This window comes from Acanthopagrus latus, chromosome 13, assembly GCF_904848185.1.
Source record: "Acanthopagrus latus isolate v.2019 chromosome 13, fAcaLat1.1, whole genome shotgun sequence".
NCBI lineage: Eukaryota > Metazoa > Chordata > Actinopteri > Spariformes > Sparidae > Acanthopagrus > Acanthopagrus latus.
In genome coordinates this window covers 4,001,451-4,020,196 of record NC_051051.1, presented here as the reverse complement: position 1 = coordinate 4,020,196, position 18,746 = coordinate 4,001,451, and the positions used below count along the sequence as shown (strand labels likewise).

At 43.8% G+C, this 18,746-nt stretch overlaps 1 protein-coding gene and 1 long non-coding RNA gene across 5 annotated transcripts in view; one reads left to right on the top strand and one right to left on the bottom strand.

Moving 5' to 3' along the window:
- The first annotated feature begins 22 nt into the window (after window positions 1–22).
- On the top strand, window positions 23–2,396 carry LOC119031827. The gene is made up of 2 exons (XR_005078707.1): window positions 23–137; window positions 2,090–2,396. It is a non-coding gene; the product is annotated as an uncharacterized LOC119031827 (long non-coding RNA).
- An 11,968-nt stretch (window positions 2,397–14,364) lies between these two features.
- The window catches only part of flrt1a (fibronectin leucine rich transmembrane protein 1a), a 62,813-nt gene continuing 58,431 nt past the window's right edge, over window positions 14,365–18,746 (bottom strand). For all 4 annotated transcript variants that reach the window (XM_037120425.1, XM_037120427.1, XM_037120426.1 and 1 more), the window contains one exon: window positions 14,365–18,674. In XM_037120425.1, the coding sequence (XP_036976320.1) occupies window positions 16,540–18,597 (2,058 nt within the window). In that variant the 5' untranslated portion in view covers window positions 18,598–18,674 and the 3' untranslated portion in view covers window positions 14,365–16,539. The remainder of the gene's footprint in view (window positions 18,675–18,746) is intronic.

Below are 18,746 nucleotides of genomic sequence, written 5' to 3'. Positions count from 1 at the left end.
TTCTGCGTCTTCTTCGTGTGTTTTTTTTTTTTTTTTTTTTTTGTAACCAACCGTCGGATCCATGGCGCCATCTTCTGTTCCGGGGTGCCGCTCCCTTCAGATCCCCTTTCTCAAAATGGGCGTTTTCTTTCTGTTTGGTAAGTCACATGTAATAATGCACATAAGGGAAAGATATTAATCAAAGATATTAGACATATGATACATGGTTAATCTTCGTATAGGAGGTATTTTAGCTGTTTTAATCAATAACCGCCGCCATTTTGTTTTTCTTCTTCTTCTCTTTTTTAAATTGTACATCCTAAATCAGTGAGGAGGGAGCTTCATCCTGCAGAAGAGGCTCCTTGTTCCAGTCTGTCTGCACCACACTGACATGTGAATTGCATGAATTATGTGTTACCTGTGTGACATTTTGTGGCACAGAAAGATTTATGATCACTTATGAAGGGAGGCGGGAATTCTTCTTTATCCACCACAGCACATGTCTCTCTCGTATCAGGATCCCGTTAATGATGCACGCTGCCGTGTGATTTATACACCTTTAACTGGTCATTACTCTTCGTAACACATCCCATCACCCCGTCCTTTTTTATTTAGCCTTGAAGCACAGTTCACAAAACTGTGTGTGTCACAGCAGTCAAAGGACAGTTCATTATAACAATAAACAATAATAACAGTAAAAAATAAATAAATAAACAACATAAGAAGAAGAAGAGCTAGAGCAGAAATAGAAATAGGATTGTAACTACTATTCCTATATTAGAATTATAGTCCAGCACATGAATTAAAACTGTAATAAAACCGTCCAACTTCTGTTATGTTGCTTTGTATATCTAAAATTACAAAAATGTTTTGCTGTGGAGTTTTTTGGCAAAGGTTTTTAATACTGTTACCCTGAAAATGAACTGAATTCAAGTGGAAACAGACAACTCCTTTCTCCCCCCATGGGCGATTCCAAGTGGTTTTATTGTTGGCTGGTGTTTTCCTCGGAGAAACAACAGCCAACAGGACAAAACACGAGTTTATTAATTCATTTCGTCTGTAATTCGTTCTCCCGGGAGATTTCGTGCCCTGGTGGTAAACAGAAAAGCACAGTGAGACTGAAGCTTATAGGGAAGTAAACAGAGATGTTATGGTTATTGTACAACCATGACATTGTACAAATGCAAGTATAGATTAATAAAGTCACACATTTTTCATGTAGTGTCTGAAACAAATTCACCTTTTTTTCTCCTCCATGCAAGACAGCAGAAAAAGATTTTTTTTTTAAAAAGAAAGGCTCCTTGTTTTTGCTGGGCGTCTGCCTTTTTGTACTTGGCAGGATGTTGTCAGATTGCAGTGAGCATGTTTTGTCAGCAGATGGTGTACAAGCTGATCGAGCCAATAAAGTATTAGCTTTTTTTTTTAGTTTTTTTTTTTTACTCAAAGTACACAGAATGCTGGGTTCAATCACTCACCAGCCGGCACTGTCTGTGCTGATGAAGATATTAACCTTTCATCGGGAGAACAGACCCTGAAATGCAGTTATATCAGATCGTCTGTTTGTATGTGTAGATCTTTTTAAATAGATGATCAATGATTGCACGTAAGCTTTTTGAATTACTGCATTGAGACGACTGAAGTACTAAAAGACGGAGAACAACAGATGTTATAAAAGTCTATTGTAGTTTTTTCTCTCTTGCGCTTGATTAAGATATCAGTGGGATGATTTGATTGATCATTTGTGTTCTTAATGAGCAACAATTGAGTGTGTCTGGCAAAGAATGACATTAATGTGGATGTAGAAAGATGTAAAGATAATCAGAGACTGCAAATGTTGGCAGTCACTGTCATAAAAACCTCATCGACAGTGTTACACTAACTCAGCAGAGTTGCTGCATTAAAAAGCACGTGGCAGCCGCGATAACTCACAATCCAGCCATGACAAGCAGTTTGTTACATATATAAATTCATGACTACAGCATCGATGCTGCCCGCTCATGTATAATAATGACTTTTTGTCTTCACAGTATGCATGTATGCTTGTGTATGTAAATGGCCATGCATACATTTGAGAGTGAAGGTAGAAATTATTATTTTTTTTCGTTCACAGTTTGCTGCACATGGGAATTGCCTGTAGAGGGAAAGCGACAAGAGTCAAATGAGAAAATGAAAAAGCAAAAAAAAAAAAAAAAAGACAGAACAGCAGCAGTCCGAGATGTGCGAAGGAAAAGGACGGAGGGAGGCTCTGCGCATCTGAGACGGCCTGAAGAGCTCAATCACATTATCATGCATGAAATAAGAAGTTGTTTAATGTGGCGTTGAGTGTAAAAGCCTTGAGTTTTTAAAGTGGAATTAAATGCACATTTGCAATTGAATTTAGCCGCTCTTATTCTTTTATTAAAGTTAAATGTAACAAATGAGTGGACCGTATCATTTCAGCAGCAGAGCCGTCTCTCTCTCTCTCTCTCTCTCTCTCTCTGTTACAAGACATTTTATGTTTTTATGGGCACTTTTTAAAAAAAAAACAGCACACTTAAAACAACTCCAGATTAAATGCTGCATCATTTCACCCTCATTGGTAAATTGTTTAATGTCTTACAAAATGAATATGCCACTAAATTACTTTGTGCAAATGAGCGTGAACTTGCAGCGTCCTCTGTGATGAGCAGGGACGCGTATAAATCACTGACAGGGGGCGAGGACATGTGCAAAGGGCATTTGAAAAGCGTCGCGCTATCAGATGGAAGGGAAATCTAAAGACAAACGACAGAGACGCTGGAGGACAAATCAGCCCTGGAGCCGAGGCAGCCGGGCTGGGGAGTGACCGGAGAGGTTGTCGGGCTGGGGCAGAGGGGAGTGGGGGGGGTGGGTCACTGATTGATTGAGTCTGGCAACTATTGATCAGCTATCAGCTCCATCTGTGAGGGAAAGCGTTAAGATTCAGTTCAGCTGTGGCTTGTTTAATGAATCGGCTCCCTGATGTTACTGTAAAGGGATTGGCCCTAAATCAGACAGGGCGCTGAAGAGACCTGCTTCATCTACTGTGCTGCGAAAAGAAGACGGTGTCTACAACATGGAGTTTAATTCAGTCGGTCGGTTTGTTTTAGTGTGCCAGGGATGAATCAGGTCGGTCACGTGGGCGAGACGTCACCGTCTACAACTTGGGAGGATGAATCTCCACATGTCATGTCATGTTTACAAGTCTCAGCTTCATTACAAGCCTTGCACATTTGGTGACGACTTTCACACTAATTCACACGTTCACACTAACACATAAACGCACCGCACGCTCTTGATTCACTTCATTTATCAACCCTTTCTTTTCATCCGTGGTCATGAAACCGAAAGGCTTGGTTGTCCAGTCTGTCAGATGTAAAGACATTTCTGAAGGTTCTGAAGATTTGAGCTGATGTGAATGTGTTTTTTCTAAGTATTTGAGGAAACACATGGATTTTAGTGTTCGGTCCTCATAAAGTCCTGCAGTGAAAACCGTGTTAAGAGTTTGCATCTAAATTTGCAATTATCTGTTGGAAGAATATGATGAAAACACAAAATGTAGCCTAAAGTCCTTGTCCCATAGTCATCTCAAGAACCTGAAACAATCACAAACCCATGGGGCGAATATATTGTTTCACTGTTGGGAGCGACAACAGACAAACACAGATGGTGCTGCCAGAAAGTACTGCTGAATGAGGAGAAGCTGAATAAACGGTTATACCAGCAAAAGATTCAACCTTGAGCTGAAATGCAGTCCGGTTAAAACTGTAAATGTTCTATTGAACTGTAGGATTAAATGTCAGACGTATCCTGTGTTTAAGTTAGCGAACACGATCGGGACGCCAACGTATGTGGGAGTCCAGGGTTGGGAGGCAGTGGACCAAATCCCTGTGAGGCTTCTGAAGGGGTGACCCAGTCTGTCAGAACTATTTTCTCTCAGCTGTATTGATATGACAGTATTAGAGTGACAGCAAAGGTCCACAGGTCGGATTGGAAGCCTGGCGAGGACACGGCCTCTGTACATGCTACACCAACTTAGCTGCCAATTTTTTTTTTTATACGGACGCATGCGGACAGTTGCAGACGTCCGTATGTGTTTTCTTGTTCCCCTTGTACTTTTTTGTGTGTGTGATAACTGAAAACGGAGCAGAATCAAATCCACGGTCATAACCACATCATCTAATTTGGAATGTAATTACAGCGCAGATACTGTTACTTTGTCAGGACGGCGGCTCAGGAGCGAATCCATCGGGCTTCGGTCTGAATGAAATTGGATTGACTGATTGATTTATGTATGTCAAGTGAAGGGCAAAGAGTTGGACACAAAGAGAGAGAGAGAGAGAAAAAAACACAGAGTGGGAGAGCGGGTCGGGCGGGGGAGATAGTCGGAGATGTATGGATGAAGCATGGCCTCCTGCTGAGGGAAGCAGAGTATTGAATCAGACAGAGATAAATGTGTGAGAGACAGAGAGAAAGAAATTCAGACGTATGCCTGCTGACCTCAACCCTTTTTATATCCAACTAATCAATACGGGGAAATGCACGTGTGTGTGTGTGTGTGTGTGTGTGTGTGTGTGAGGGAGGGAGGGAGGTTGTGTTTGTGTCGCTTCCAATAAGGATCAGAAACACAGTGACATTACCTCGGCCCTGTCTGACTTCCCTCCCTGGCCTCCCAACCTTTGCACATGCCTCTATTTAATTTTGGAGCCCGTAACCCAATAAAAGCCTGAGAGGTCTGGAGCACTTAGACTGAGACCGTCCTCGCCACTGAGCTCGGCGAGGAAAGTACGAGATGGAACATCACCGCGGCGGCTGCACGAGTGACACACGCGTCCTCAGGTTCGAGAGTATAACGTGCATATAAAGCGTAACTGGGCACAAGCTTTTCCTTGTGCTAACAAATGAGAGCACCTCTGCATAAAATAACTATAACAATAAAAATGAATGGCTCACTCAGTCGCTCTCTCCCACTCGCTCGCTGTGAGCGCACACGAACACACATCCGCGGACAAAGAAAAGACACCAGCATCTTCTAAACGAATCATTTCTTTGACAGATGCCCGCTCTCTACTGTATATTGCTTCGAGAAACGCGTTTTTTCCCAGCAGAGAATCCTCCAAAGTTTCTATTAATCATCTAAAATGTGTTATATTCCACCTGGGATTCACCCTCCCCTCCCCCGGGCAGTCTTATTATTGGTTCTTCCTGCCGTTTAAGATTGAAAACATTTCCATACACATCTTCTGCCAATTAGAAAGAAAACCACCCCCCCCCCCCCCAGCATGGCTTGATTCAGATCCGAAGTGCATACATTACAACCACATCAGTCCAAAGTTCAATTATCCAGGGAGAGGAAGTGAAGATGCAAGCTCTGCAGGTAATAATAAATGTAATTTTTTGGCCCCTGTCCTTCCTGTGAAATGAAGAGAAGGGGACATCACAATAGCAGCCCGGATCAGACGAAGTGGAGCTTCAACCGTGAAGACAGAGAGAGAATGCAGCTCAAGGATCAAGCGGCTGAAAGGGAGTGAAGCTGTGCAGAGGATGAAGGTACCCTCCCCATCTCAGCACTCAGCTGTTATTGGTCCTCGGGATGGCCTGCAATCACCATTAAAATCTCACAGGGCCCCGCTTTATGAGACAGTAAATTAAACTGACACTCCCCCAATGTGAGATCCTCGGGTGAGTACGAGATAAAGCTCCCCTGAAGATCTAATGATGGACCAGGAAATGTTGGAAACCTTGTGGAAGGTGTCACGGCGAGGGCTCCACCCGCCCCTCCGACTGTGATTGATTGTTAACGGAACAGAAGGGGAATAAAACACAATAACAACTGGTTGCTGAGACACTTTGACGGTGCAGCAGGGCGTCATCAGTAAATGTCTGACCACCATCATCTGGTCACGATTCAAGATGAAATTAATTGTCACTTTGCAACACAGGTCATAAAAATACACTACTCGTGGTGAAGTGTTGAGTCTCACAGCCTGAGAAGAGAAGCTGCTCTGCTGGCTTCTCGTTCCTTCGCGATATCACCGATGCTCGTTAAAAGAAAGCCCACCAATAATCAGTTGATTGAGGTTATAATAACACGACTAAGGCCCCGTCAATGTGTAAATAGACATCCTCTGAAACATGCTTTTTAACCAGAAACAACATCCGCCCAGACCAGCGATTCAGCAACATTTCAGGAATAATCTCATACTAACACACCTGAAAACACATATTTCATGGCCCCTGCCGAGCACCAAGCATGTGCATGACGATGTGAACAGGAAATAGACTGTATACTCATCAGCTGGTGGCTAAGCTAACGTCGATTTATCCATCCGTCCAGACATAAACACTGAAAACGTCATTGACATGGTCACTAAAGGCCAAAACATCAACCTGAGTAATCCGGATTCATCCTCTGGAGACCATGAATGACAGTAAAAACCTTCATGGTGTTAATTCGGCCGGATGAATCACGTTTTGTCTCTCTGTGTCCAGCAGCTGGCCGTTAACCTTCAGCACCTCTTATCTTCCAAGTGTACCAGCAGAGAAGCCAGTCGCTGCTTCCAAAGAACGACTTCTGTATCCCAAAAACACCAAATTAAAAGCCCATTTCCCTTTAAAATTGGCTTCAAAATGTTTGAGTCTCACTTTCCACTGAGGCAGGCAGATGGTCAACATTTTTTCAGAGATGTCTTATTTAGCCGTGGCTCATGACGAGTACTGACTCACCCTCTGGAAACCAGCGTGCTTGATAAAATCAGATCTGCTATCAGCCCACTGCTGGCTGTTTCTGCCTCTGAAACATTGCTGACTAACAGTTTGAGCCCATTTTTAGCAGATCCGTCACCGTTTCTCATGACTGAAGAGGAAAGAAGAGTGATGGATGCTATTGATCCACTGCTGTTAAAACCTCTGTGGACGGAGACTGAATGCAGATCTTTGATGGCTGTGATCTGTGAACTCTCGGGGGCCGTCGTAACGTCCAGCAGCTGTCTGAGAGCCACAGAGCCATCTGTGGTATCTGATTCAACTGCACTTAGATTGCACTCGACCTTTCAATGTCAGAGCCAAGTCAACAAACACTAAAGACTGTCATAATAAAACCGTGTACACTTGCTTGGATGTTAAATGTCCTCGGCTCCTTCACGACTGTGGAGTCAACGCCAAACTGTTTAGCGCAGTCGATGACAATGTTCTGATCCGTGTAATGGATACGTTCAGTCAGTGTGAAGGGAGATGAACCGTTAAAGTGATGTGTCAGTACCACCTACCTTTGAGGTGTTTGATCAGAATGGCTTTGTCAACAATATCAGAGCGCCGCTCAGAGTCTCGAATGATTAAACGCGAGCACTGCACCGGATCTGTCGTGGAGAGAGAATAACTCTTGATGTTAAGATGAGCAGTCGCTGTGAATTTGTCATAACAATTTCTGTGACTCGTGGCCTGGTAACAGCTCATCCACTGAGATTTCTCAAAGATGAAACTGCCGAAAGACAAACCAACCTGAGACGGAGCAGATTTAGATCCCACTGAACAGGACGGGTTTTCAAAAAGTGGGCCAGTGGCTCAAGAGTTGTTCTTAATTTATTAATTCAAGTAAAGGACTTGAAAATGCAGAGTGTTGCCTTCTTTTAGATATCCAGTTGGGTGTTGGGTGTTATTCCGCCCAGGACCAGAATTAAATAGCTTACAAACTCAGCTTCATCTTATGAGGGTGTTATTCTATCGCAAACACCCACTCCTTTCATTGTTGTCCTCCTTCTTCTTCTTCTGCAAAGCACTTGTTCTGGACAAAAACTGTTTTGGTAAACTGGGTCAGCAGCGAGCAGGTATTATAGGAAGCAATTTGTTAGATACGACCAGAATTTTATGTTGTCCAGCCAGCCCCAAGTCTCAGAATACAACTCTGTACCCTCGCTTCAGCCATCAGATACGTACGAGATGTTAGCGTGATACATTCATAAAATAAGACCACAAAATTTCCATGCTAAAATTAATAATACAGACATACACCAGCTTAGTTTCCTCGTTAACTCATCGCCAAACACACTGGACATGAATTAAAAGCTCACATAAACAGTCCTTGTTTCATCATCGTGGTCAGAGCCGCTGTAAATCACCTCTGTAACCTCCTCAAGGACCTCCTCCTCCTCAGAGACCACTGGAGGTTAGTTAGCACATTATATGTGAGCTCAAGGGCTAAAATGTTTACAGTCGTCGCTCTGGGATGTTCTCATTGGCAGATATATATCATTTGTATCAGATACTCTGTCAGTGCAAATTGCAAATTGTCATGACGTGGCTCTTCGTGAGGTTTCTTCCATCTTTTACTTCTTCCCTGTTAAAAGGTTTAGTTTTTATTTTCCCTCACTCTAATCGAGGGTTCAGTGTACAAATTGTAAAACCCACTGAGGCAATGTGATTGTGATTTTGGGCTATATAAATAAATATAGAGTTGATTGGTTGTTGTGGTCCGTCTCGGAAAGTACTGATGTAACCATCCAGATTTAAATTTGTTTTATTGTTTCATTTTAATGAGGGTGATGTGTTCTGCCTGCCAACCACGAAAGCTGGCGATCAGACTCGATGCATGAATGACTAAAACCACAGCGTGTAAAGTAATGAGGCGTGTGTACTCGCATCCCCAGAGCAATGCTGCTAGCACGGCTACAAACCAGCAGCTTTAAAGAGTTTTATCGGCGCTGAACTTTGAATTTCGAGTAATTTTTTATAATAAAAACTGTGTTCTGAACAAAACGAGCGCATCCTGTCGAGGGAGCAAAATTTACTTTTCCTTTCCGTCCCACAGCGCATATTTTAATCACATAGCAACGAGACGTCCTTCTCTAGGAAACATTTATTTTTCCCTTCAGCAGGCTGTCCAACAAAGGAAGGGTGTGATCACTCAGAGGCAGCCATTTACAACTACACCGAATGAAATACGATTAAATGATTCCTTCCTGATAACAGCCGAGTAGGCAAGCTATTTCTAATTTTATTCATTTATTTTTTTACTCAAAATTCTTTTTTTTTTTTTTTAAAAAAACCTGTCTGACTGAAAACTGAAATTAAAATCACATGCTGGATTGGCAGCGAGGAAGATTTGATGATAACACTGATGAGCACAATCTGCCCAGAATCACATTCCAGCACCGTCGTTTATTTCATATCCCGACCAAGTTTGAGCACGAAACACACACACACACACACACACACACACACACACCACCTGTCCACAAAGAGGGTCCAAGCTGCTCAAACACAGCCAGCATGCACATAAGCTTTTTTTTCTTAATGGTATTAGTTTTTATTAAATGACTCCTGTGGAATGTATTTACTATCCGAGCCCATCCAGAACCACCGCGTCAGTAATACCCCCCCGCCTGATCTAATTGTAAAACAGCAAGACTAAATTGGTTTACAAAACGTAATTTTATTCCAGTCTGGAGCAGCACCTCAGTAATTTGAGCCACATCACGGTGATTACTACCACTTCAGAATAAATAGCGCACTTCATACAGATGTCAGGGAGCGTACAGTAGATTTGTGCTGCACAGATTCTTCCTTTGGTAACACTCTGCTTCAAACCGCTGTCTGAGAGAAGCGCTCCCGCCCACACAAACACCGTCTCCATTATTTCTCTCCTACTTTAACTCGTCAGAAAGAAAAAGAAAAAAAAGAACACAAGCTAATATTAGCAAATCAAGAGAAGACGACTAGCACGAAGGTTAAAGCTGAGTCCTCGAAACAGGCAGATGGTTTGAAGGACTCAGCAGTTGTTCAGTAATAACATCTTAAATCTGCTTGCGCGTCCTTTTCCTTCTGTAATTGTACAGTGTTCGTCCACAGTGCTTTTTCATCCCTAACATAGTTAAAATACTTCATTTTAACAGTTCACATTGTATTTATTGTTAATAGTTTACGGTGCATTTTTGTAAAAGAGTTTTTAGCACTTTTAATCCTCTAGAAAGATTAATAAACATTAGCTGGCTAGACACATGCTAAGAGCTGCAAAGAATTTAAAAAAGTGACATAAAGGAGGTTGACTGGTTCTACCACTATGTCATTGTTATGTGTATATGCAGAGCTTTTAGGTAATCAGCTAGGCTAGCTGACGGGCTAGCCTTCCTAGCTGAAAAATCCCACATGACAATCTAAATGATCAAAAGCTTTGGCAAACAGTGTCTGTGTCGGTGTATCTTAAGGATCAAACATGTTCAGAACATGATAAACTAAACTATTATCAATGCAAAGTTAAGTATTTGAACTAAGTTACAGAGGAAAAAACACTGAGAAAGGGGAAATACGTCACTACATTGTTCGAGTGGATTAAAGCATCAATGACTGTGGTTTTAATTTTTAAACAAGGAGCAGCTCTGTGTTGTTCCAGTATCACACCACAGTCAGACCAGTGAGCTCCAGCACCGTCTCTCGGGGACGAGGATTACGTCTGGCTCCAGATCTGCAGTTGTGGCCTTTCCCTTGTTTGTACATCGCAGAGATGTTAGCCCACGGTCTGTGTCGAGGGTGAAACGGCGAGTTCCAAGAGAGAAACGATTCAGGCTTTTCTTGCGTCGGCATCATGACAGGCGTTTACTTCTGTACCACAACACAATCAGCTTGATGCAAGGTGTGCAGCATGTTCTCTGGCTTTGTATCTTTTATGTTACCTCTCTGTGCACAATCACCTACAGAGGTACAGATGGTATTTTTGCCACCGTGGACTGTTTCTCTGTGTTTGTACCGCAGGGCTCTGAGCTATTCGATTGGATTTCGTGACGACAGATGAAACAACGAGAGGAAAGAAAAGGTCTTAACTGATATTCGGTAATGAGTTGCAGCTACTTCTTTGAGGTCTGGGATAAGTCCGTTGTGACTGCTCAGAAAAGAAAACTTAATAACGTCTTTGGGATTTTCCCTGCAGGGTGCCACCAATACAGTTTGTCTCTACTTTTAGCAATTGTGTTGTGAATGTGGCCGTTGCAGGCTCCTCGGGATCTTCGGGGATCAGACAAGGCGTTCCTTCCAAAAATTCATGCATAACATTACGCTTATCCAAGATGATCAGTCTGCCAGCTTATCAACCCTTAACTGTTGAAATCTTGGAAAAACATTATCAAACCATCTGCGTTAGAAAACCATGCAAGCCCATCTGCTGTGAGACTCTGAAACAACTCACGCTGCCAACATCTTCCCGATCTGTTTCTCTGCAATATCCGTCCTTTGGCTTCATTTCCAATATTGTATTTCACATATTTCATTCTTTACTTTCTGCACAATGAGATTTACAGGGGGGGTGGTATTAAATCATCCTCGATGCGAGGCAAGGAATAGGTTACTGCCCACCATCCAGGCCACGGTTATTTGAGTTGTGATCCGACTGACCATGACAATAGGATATACTCTTTCATCCCTGTTTGCACAAAAGGTGCTTGAGACGAAGACTTTAATGTCAAGCACTATCAGAGACATATGTACTGCTGGCAGGGAGGCTTTCCTTCAGTCAAAGGATGCATTTGGCAATGATTGATCTTTCTTGACCATCTACCAGTTCAGGTGCTCCACTTCTTCCCAATTTTTTACCCCTGCGCCTCAGTTTGTGCCCTCTTGTCCACCAGAACAGAGTTACAAGGGTTGGTGGTTGAAATCTCCCCCGTATAAAATGGGATAACTGTTCAAGACCCTTATAAGTTATCAGTCGTGACTGGCCAATCTCTCCAGCTGTGTTGACTTTTCTTACATTAATGTGGCCATCCCCTCTATCCCAACAAGAAGCTGGACACTATAACCCTCGTCTTGAAGCAAAGTGCTAAAGGAGTGACGATTTGAGATTGAGATTTTCCAGCCTAATAGCTGGATGTAACGCTGCTGATTTCTGAAAATAGATGCAGGAAAACCAGAGATAACGTCCTTTGAGATCCATGTGTTCTTGTTTCTTTAACACCTTTGGCGCCTTCTTTACTGACCAAATGGATTCATGTGCTTTTTCATCTTTTTTTTTCCTTCAACCATAACTAGCCAAAAGCCAAAAGGAGTTGCTGGAGGAAGTAAAGATTTAATGAGGCGCTGGCTGGACTCAGCAGCTCCGGTATGTCGAGGTGAAGATAATCCTGTCGACTTCTGCAAGGGAAGATCAGCTGCTCACAGTACTTTACAACACCACACTCTAATGAGCATAGACAGAAAAAGAATAGCGTGTCAGTTTCACCTCTGTGGTCATCAAATGTGTGGTGACAAGTTGCGTTAAAGAAGGAAAACGAGACAAAACTAAACAACGGTAGCATGGTAACAAACGGAGGCTGTCTTCCTTCTGGACTTTCTTCATTTTGTACCTCAAGTTAACAGTTGGTGGTTGTCTTGAATGCGTAATCAGTCCAACACCCGGTATAATACCACTGTTCAGACCGCAGACGTTGGGAGTAAGCTCTCCTCTGACGCAGCCAAACACAACAGCCCTGTGGAAACACAAAAGGCTGCCAGTTGGATTCTGAATCACTACACAATCAATTTTCACTGTTTACAAGCAAAGGAGATAAATGTGAGGCGTTGCTTCTGTGTCCACAGCTTGTAATAATGTAATCAACAAATTCAACTGTTTTTTGGGGGTGAGCTCGAGGGTACCACGTTCAAAACAAGCTAGTGGGCATACTTCTTAATCCATTGTACATCTGCAAGGATTTGTGTCTTAGTTTAATGAAAAAGTAACTTAACGCCTGAGAGAAAAGTCCTGGTTTGCGGACCAGTCGTTTAAACTCACTGCAGAGATGTAGATGTATGCTCAGGCGTATGTCAGTACAAAATATGCCATCAGTCCACTTAGTGAGGCTGAACGTGGTTAGAAGTGACACAGAATTGAAACTGCCATCCTACAAATTGACCCTTTAAATTCCAGCATTAGCGATGTATAGTACCAAGTAAAAAACCGAGCTGGTAACAGTGATACCAATACGGTACTGATACTTTGTACAAAAGCTTAATAAAATGGCATTTCACAAGAGATCTATTATGCCTTTTCTTTTTATAAAAGCTCTTGTGCATATAAAACACCATGAACGTTAAAAAGGTCAAAGTCAACATTCTTATTAAGAAACTCCTCTCTCCCACAGAAAACACTGCTCCTCAAACTGCCTCTTCACTAGCCCCACCTTTAAGTCCGTGACTTTGTGACATCACACTATGTCATCATGTCACATATTTGCATAATATGTTGCTAGTTTGGCAGGTAAGAATTGATTTTGAACGCTCTTTTTGACGCTCTGTTGTTGTTAGCAGTGCAGGGTCAGGCATGTGTGAGACAACCAATCAGAGCAGACGGTGTTTTTCGGGAGGGCGGTCCTTAGACAGAGGGGAGATACAGAGCTTCAACACTGGACAGTACGTTAATATTATTATCATGTGTGTCTTTTTAGACTTTTATTTGATAGAACAGCGATTTGGACTTGAACCAAGGCCACACCCTCGCTTCTCTGTACCTGGAAAAAGCTTTCCACTGCCAAAAGACTCAGCGAATAAAGTCTGTGCAGCCCGAGCAGCACTTTTCTTCTCCTCTTCCTCAGACTGCTCCTGAATTACCTCATCATATTCTTTGCTGTGATTAAATCTCAAGATGCTAAAGAAGGTTTGTGTTGCTGCCACAGAACATCATAGATCCACCACACATCATAAACAGCTGTTGTTGTTCTGAGAACTGAAAAAAGCTCCACACACGTCTGCGTCAGCCATCGACATCGTCAACTATCCTGACAGTGGCACTGTACTACATAGAGCCATAGTTTGCATATGTTTATGACACAGCGGAAGGAAAAGTACTCCCTATCAAGTGGGCACTATTCAGACTAGATCCTGGTGATAGCATAATTACTTTCTTCTGTGTCCCTGTTGATGAGAGAAACAAATTAACCCAAATGATTGAGTTTAGATATCAATCTTTTAATGTGAAAAGCAATACTAGAACAGAAATGTTTTGATTTGTAAGTATCAATATTTCCACATCGATCTGCACACCATCAGCGAGCATCGCTCAGTCTCTCAAGTGGCTCTGTCAGAAGTGTATCCAGCTGTCGCTCAGGCACAGACGTCAACTTGGCTGACTTTTCAACCCAGCACAGGCAGATTACTCTATTTCATCTTAAGTGTCTTGATGAAGATGTTCATTTGGAAGCCTGAGCTCCATCTGACCTAGTATCCAAGTGTCTGGCCTCAGGAAGTAGTCTGCACCGTTTATTCCAGTGCTACTCAGGATGTCCGTCAGATGAAAACACTATATAGGTCTTTTCTTTGAACGCTGGTTTCTTAGGGACGGATTTTATCCCCCATACTAAAACTTCTCTTATGAGATATAAAAAAGAAAAACTCTCCTCCAGCATGAGGTGAAATGAGAGGTTGCAGTAATAACAAGATTATAAAACTTTTTATTGATCCCCTCTGAAGATGAATTCATAAAGCAAATTCCACACATATCTCAGGTTCACATTTTTTTTTTTTTTTTTTTTACGCAAAGTTATGGCACCATTACTTTCTATAATTTCACCAGAAAAAAATATTCATGTGGCTGTGGCCATGGTTTTATTTATACAAATGATGAGGAAGTACGTGTCTTGAATCGACCCACTGTAAAACAGTAATTACACTATATCAACATTCCCCAAAAAACAGAATTAACCAGGCCAGTAGGATGTTGTTTGTCTAAGCCAGTGATTTCGGGTGCAAGATAAAATATACATTCCACTGACTTATTGTCTGCAGCCAGTGTAAAATTCTAGCGGGCAGAACAGTCAAGGAAGCACGATTGGTTTCCCCTTTGGAAGCAACACAGTGGTAAACAACTGATGGACAATAATAAACCCAAGGGGAGAAGCTGAGTATGACAAACAGATTTATGCATGGGTGAACTCCACCGTGCCAGAGCCATCAATTCTGTATCCTTCTCGGTGCCTGGAGATGTTTCTCTACCCTCCGTCCCCCCGCCTGTCATTACATTTATCCCTGCTCTCTGCTAAGTGCTAATACATTTACACTTTTAGTGCTGCTCAGTAATAAAAGAGGTGGAATGAGTTGAGGCCCTTTACCATTTCTAAAACAAACATCAATGAACTCACCTCACTGAGTAGTCACACCACCCCCCACCCCCAAACTCCCTCACAAGTCCATCCACCCTCCCACAGCTTGGCTGCTGCTCCACAGTGCAGGTCAACAGTGTTGCGGTTTGAGTCTCCTCGGTTTCATTCACAGTTCTCGCCCCCAACTTCGGGGTTCACTAACAAGAGTCTGCCTCACTCAGGAGGTTCCACATTGGTATTTTTGTCCAGTCTGGATTCTCTGTGAACGCCGTCGTCACTTTTAGATCGTGGAGGAAACACAAAAACTGAAGTCACAAGTTTAGCACACAAATGGGAGACGAGGGATTGAGGTTGGTCTCTTCTGTCTCAGTTGACTGACATGCTAGTCTTTGGGTGGGGTCTAATTTTTCCAGATGACATTTTATAAAAAGTCTCACTCGAGAATTCACTCTGCTGTGTTTAAGAAAACATGAACCTCGAGACAGCCATCGGGATGTTTATCTTGGCGTCTCGTATTTTCGTCGTTTAGATGAAACAAATCCTTCACCAAAGCTGGGATTCATCAGTAGTGACAAAAATGAGGGTGAAAATAAGACAAAAAGCAATTTTAGCAGAGACAGAAAACATCACATAAGGAACAAAATAAATAAATAAAGAGAGCTGTGCAGGATTTGATCACTAAACAAACCACTGATAAAAATAGCAAAGCATTTTTCAAACACAGCCCAGTCGGTATCGGAGGAAATTATCTACACACTCGTGCTGCATCTCATCTGATGCAGCACTACAATACTGCTCTCAGGTGAACGATCTCCAGAGGTATAACCAAGGCCGACCTGCCCTGATAAGATCTTCACCCTGCCGACTACTGAATAAGGTAATAACAAGCCTACTTTAAGACATGTGGTTATTGGGTCGTTTGAAATAGAACAATTCACAGCTTTACAAAGCCCTTTCCTTGGATAGCTGGTAGGGCACATCAATATAGTTGAGGCATTTGGAACAATGAGTTGAAAAGACTACATACTGTGTATGAACGGTGAGCAGGAATACAAAAAAAATAAAATAAAATAAATGTCAGTTTCTTATTATTTCTTAATCCATTTTGAATTGACTGCTGTGGCTCCTGTGTGTGAAAGAGAAACTCTACCTGCACCTACGCTAAGTCTGACCTTTCTGCAGTGTATACATTCTTTGCTTACATGTCACAGGGAAAGAGCAGAAAAGAAAACATACACAGGCCATTACTAAGATGGTGAAGAAACAGTCAGCTGTGCATTTACACCTGGGGCACTGGCTGCTGCTTTCTGCAGTGAACTGTTCCCACACGGTTTCAGTTCCACTTAATCACATACAGTTCTCTCAGTGCAGTGAACAGCAGGTCATTTGGAATGGGAGACCAGAAGAAGAAGGCACAGAGGGGTGCTCCAGAAGTGTCCATGCGAAGGGAAATTGTGCATCTATACAGTTTACCAACAACACTGTGAACAGGATCTGGTACAGTACATCATGTGTAACAGTAGTCTATATCTGGGATTCCTCCTTCTCTATAACCACGGTTGGTGCCATGTCCTGCATTGGAAACATGGTCGGCACCTTTGTACAGGCCAGTGCCATTAGAGGGGAATATGGTATGAATGATGTAATCCTCTCGTAGGGGTTTAGGCTGCATTGGCTGGCAAGCCGCCATAGGCGTCATCTGGAAGCCCGGTCCGCGGATCTCCAAGATAGTATTGTCCTTCTTGGTGCCTGACTCGATATAATCATCGTAGGTCTTGCTTTTTCGGGAGCTGCTGCGGGTATAGTGGTCGCGGGGACACAAATGCCCAGTCCTATGTCCATACCAACAGAAGACGCAAAAAATGAGAGCCAAAGATACAATGGCAGAAGCCCCACCAATAATTCCTGCCAAGGGCAACACTGTCATCTGCTGTGAGTCTTCCTTCTCCTCCTCCTCCAATGGGCTGAGGTCTGTCGTTTCAGCTTTTGCACACACCAGAGCTTCATCAGAGTCAACATCCCCAGAAATTGGTCCTTTGCTTTCTGAACTGGTAGGGAGGGGCACCATGCAGATGATGTAGCTGGAGCGTGGTTGCAGGGAGGTAAGCAAGTATTCCCGGCGGTCACCCCGGACCAGAGTCTCTGTGATTGATCCCATGGCGTTCCCTGTCCCCAGTCGCAGCCAGCTCAGCCTGAAGGAGGAGCTGGGCTGGGCCACGCTCCAGGTAACACGGACACTGTTGTGAGAGAGGGGCTTCACGTTGAGGGCCAGGCTCTTCCCCACACCACTGCTGCTCAGAGTGTAGTCTAAACCGGAGTCAGGAAGCCCCAGGCCAGGTCGTTTTGAGCGGAGGGTGAAGAGAGAGCCCTGTGGAGGGGTTTGAGTGGTAGAGCTATCGACACCACCTCCACCTATTTTGTCTCTGGTCCCCGCTGTCCTCACCACCTCGCATTCCTCCATCTCGCTTGTGAGGTCCGTCAAAGGCATGTCTCGCACCCTGTCAGGCCCATGGCAGGTTAGACCTCTCACAGTGATGGAGTTACCACGGGCCTGCAGCCAGTCGTACAGCCAGCGCATATTGCAGCCACAGTGCCAAGGATTGCCTCGCACCAGCAGCTGACCGAGGCTATCCAGGTCTTTGAACAGTCCCCTCGGCAGGGTGGTCAGGTTGTTCCCTGACAGGTCCAGCCTCTGCAGCCGACGCATGCCATCCAAGGAACCACGTGGCATATGAGTCAGGGCATTGTCCTGTAGAGACAGGCGCTGCAGATGGGCGCTGGGCAGGTTGACAGGTGGGGTCTGGAGAGAGTTGCGGACTAGGGACAACTCGGTCAAGTTGGAAAGGCGGGAAAATGTGTCATCAGCAATGCGCTGGTTTGCCAGAAGGTTCCCATCCAGGACAAGACATCTAAGTGAGGCGAGGCCTCGGAAGGCATGGGTCGGGATTGTGGAGATTCTGTTGTCATCCAAACGTAGTTCTTCCAGCGAGGCAGGCAGTCCTGAGGGGATACTAGACAGGTGATTGCGTGAAAGGAAAAGTAGGCGCAACCGTGGATTGTCAGCAAAGGCCTGGTCCTCAATACTGACAGTGGAAATAGAATTGTCATCCAAGTGGAGCTTCTCTAACAAGGGCATCCGCGCCAGTGCACTACGAGGAATAGTGCGTATGTTGTTGTCTTGCAAATGCAGTTCACGAACGGAAGGTGGCAGGTGCAGGGGGAATTCATCCAATTCATTGTCATAGAGGTAGACCACACGGACGGCGAGGTGGTGCTCTAAGGAGGTGGGCAAACCCGGGTTGTTTATCTGGTTATTCTGAAGGTAGAGGACAGACGCCGTAGGAGGCAGTGAAGGGATGGAGCTCAGGCCGCGATCGTTACAGTAGATAAAGTCCTCGTCGCACCTGCATACAGATGGGCATATCATGTCCCTGTCTCCGATGTACCCTTGTATCGTGGCTGCAGCAAACTGAAGCATGCCCGCACGTAGTGTCAGGCAAAGAAACAGCAGAAAGAGCCGAGCCCGCAGTTTAGCCACACCTACAGGTGCCATTATGGTGAACATTAGCACTGTCTCTCTTTTCCAGGTCTGTGTGTAATCCTCAAACTGCTGCGGTGGGCTGCAATCCTGTGACCTCCACCCTGAGCAAGAAAGAGAAAATCACAGTCAGCGCTGATGCACAGATGACTTAGTTAATGGTCACGTGATATGAG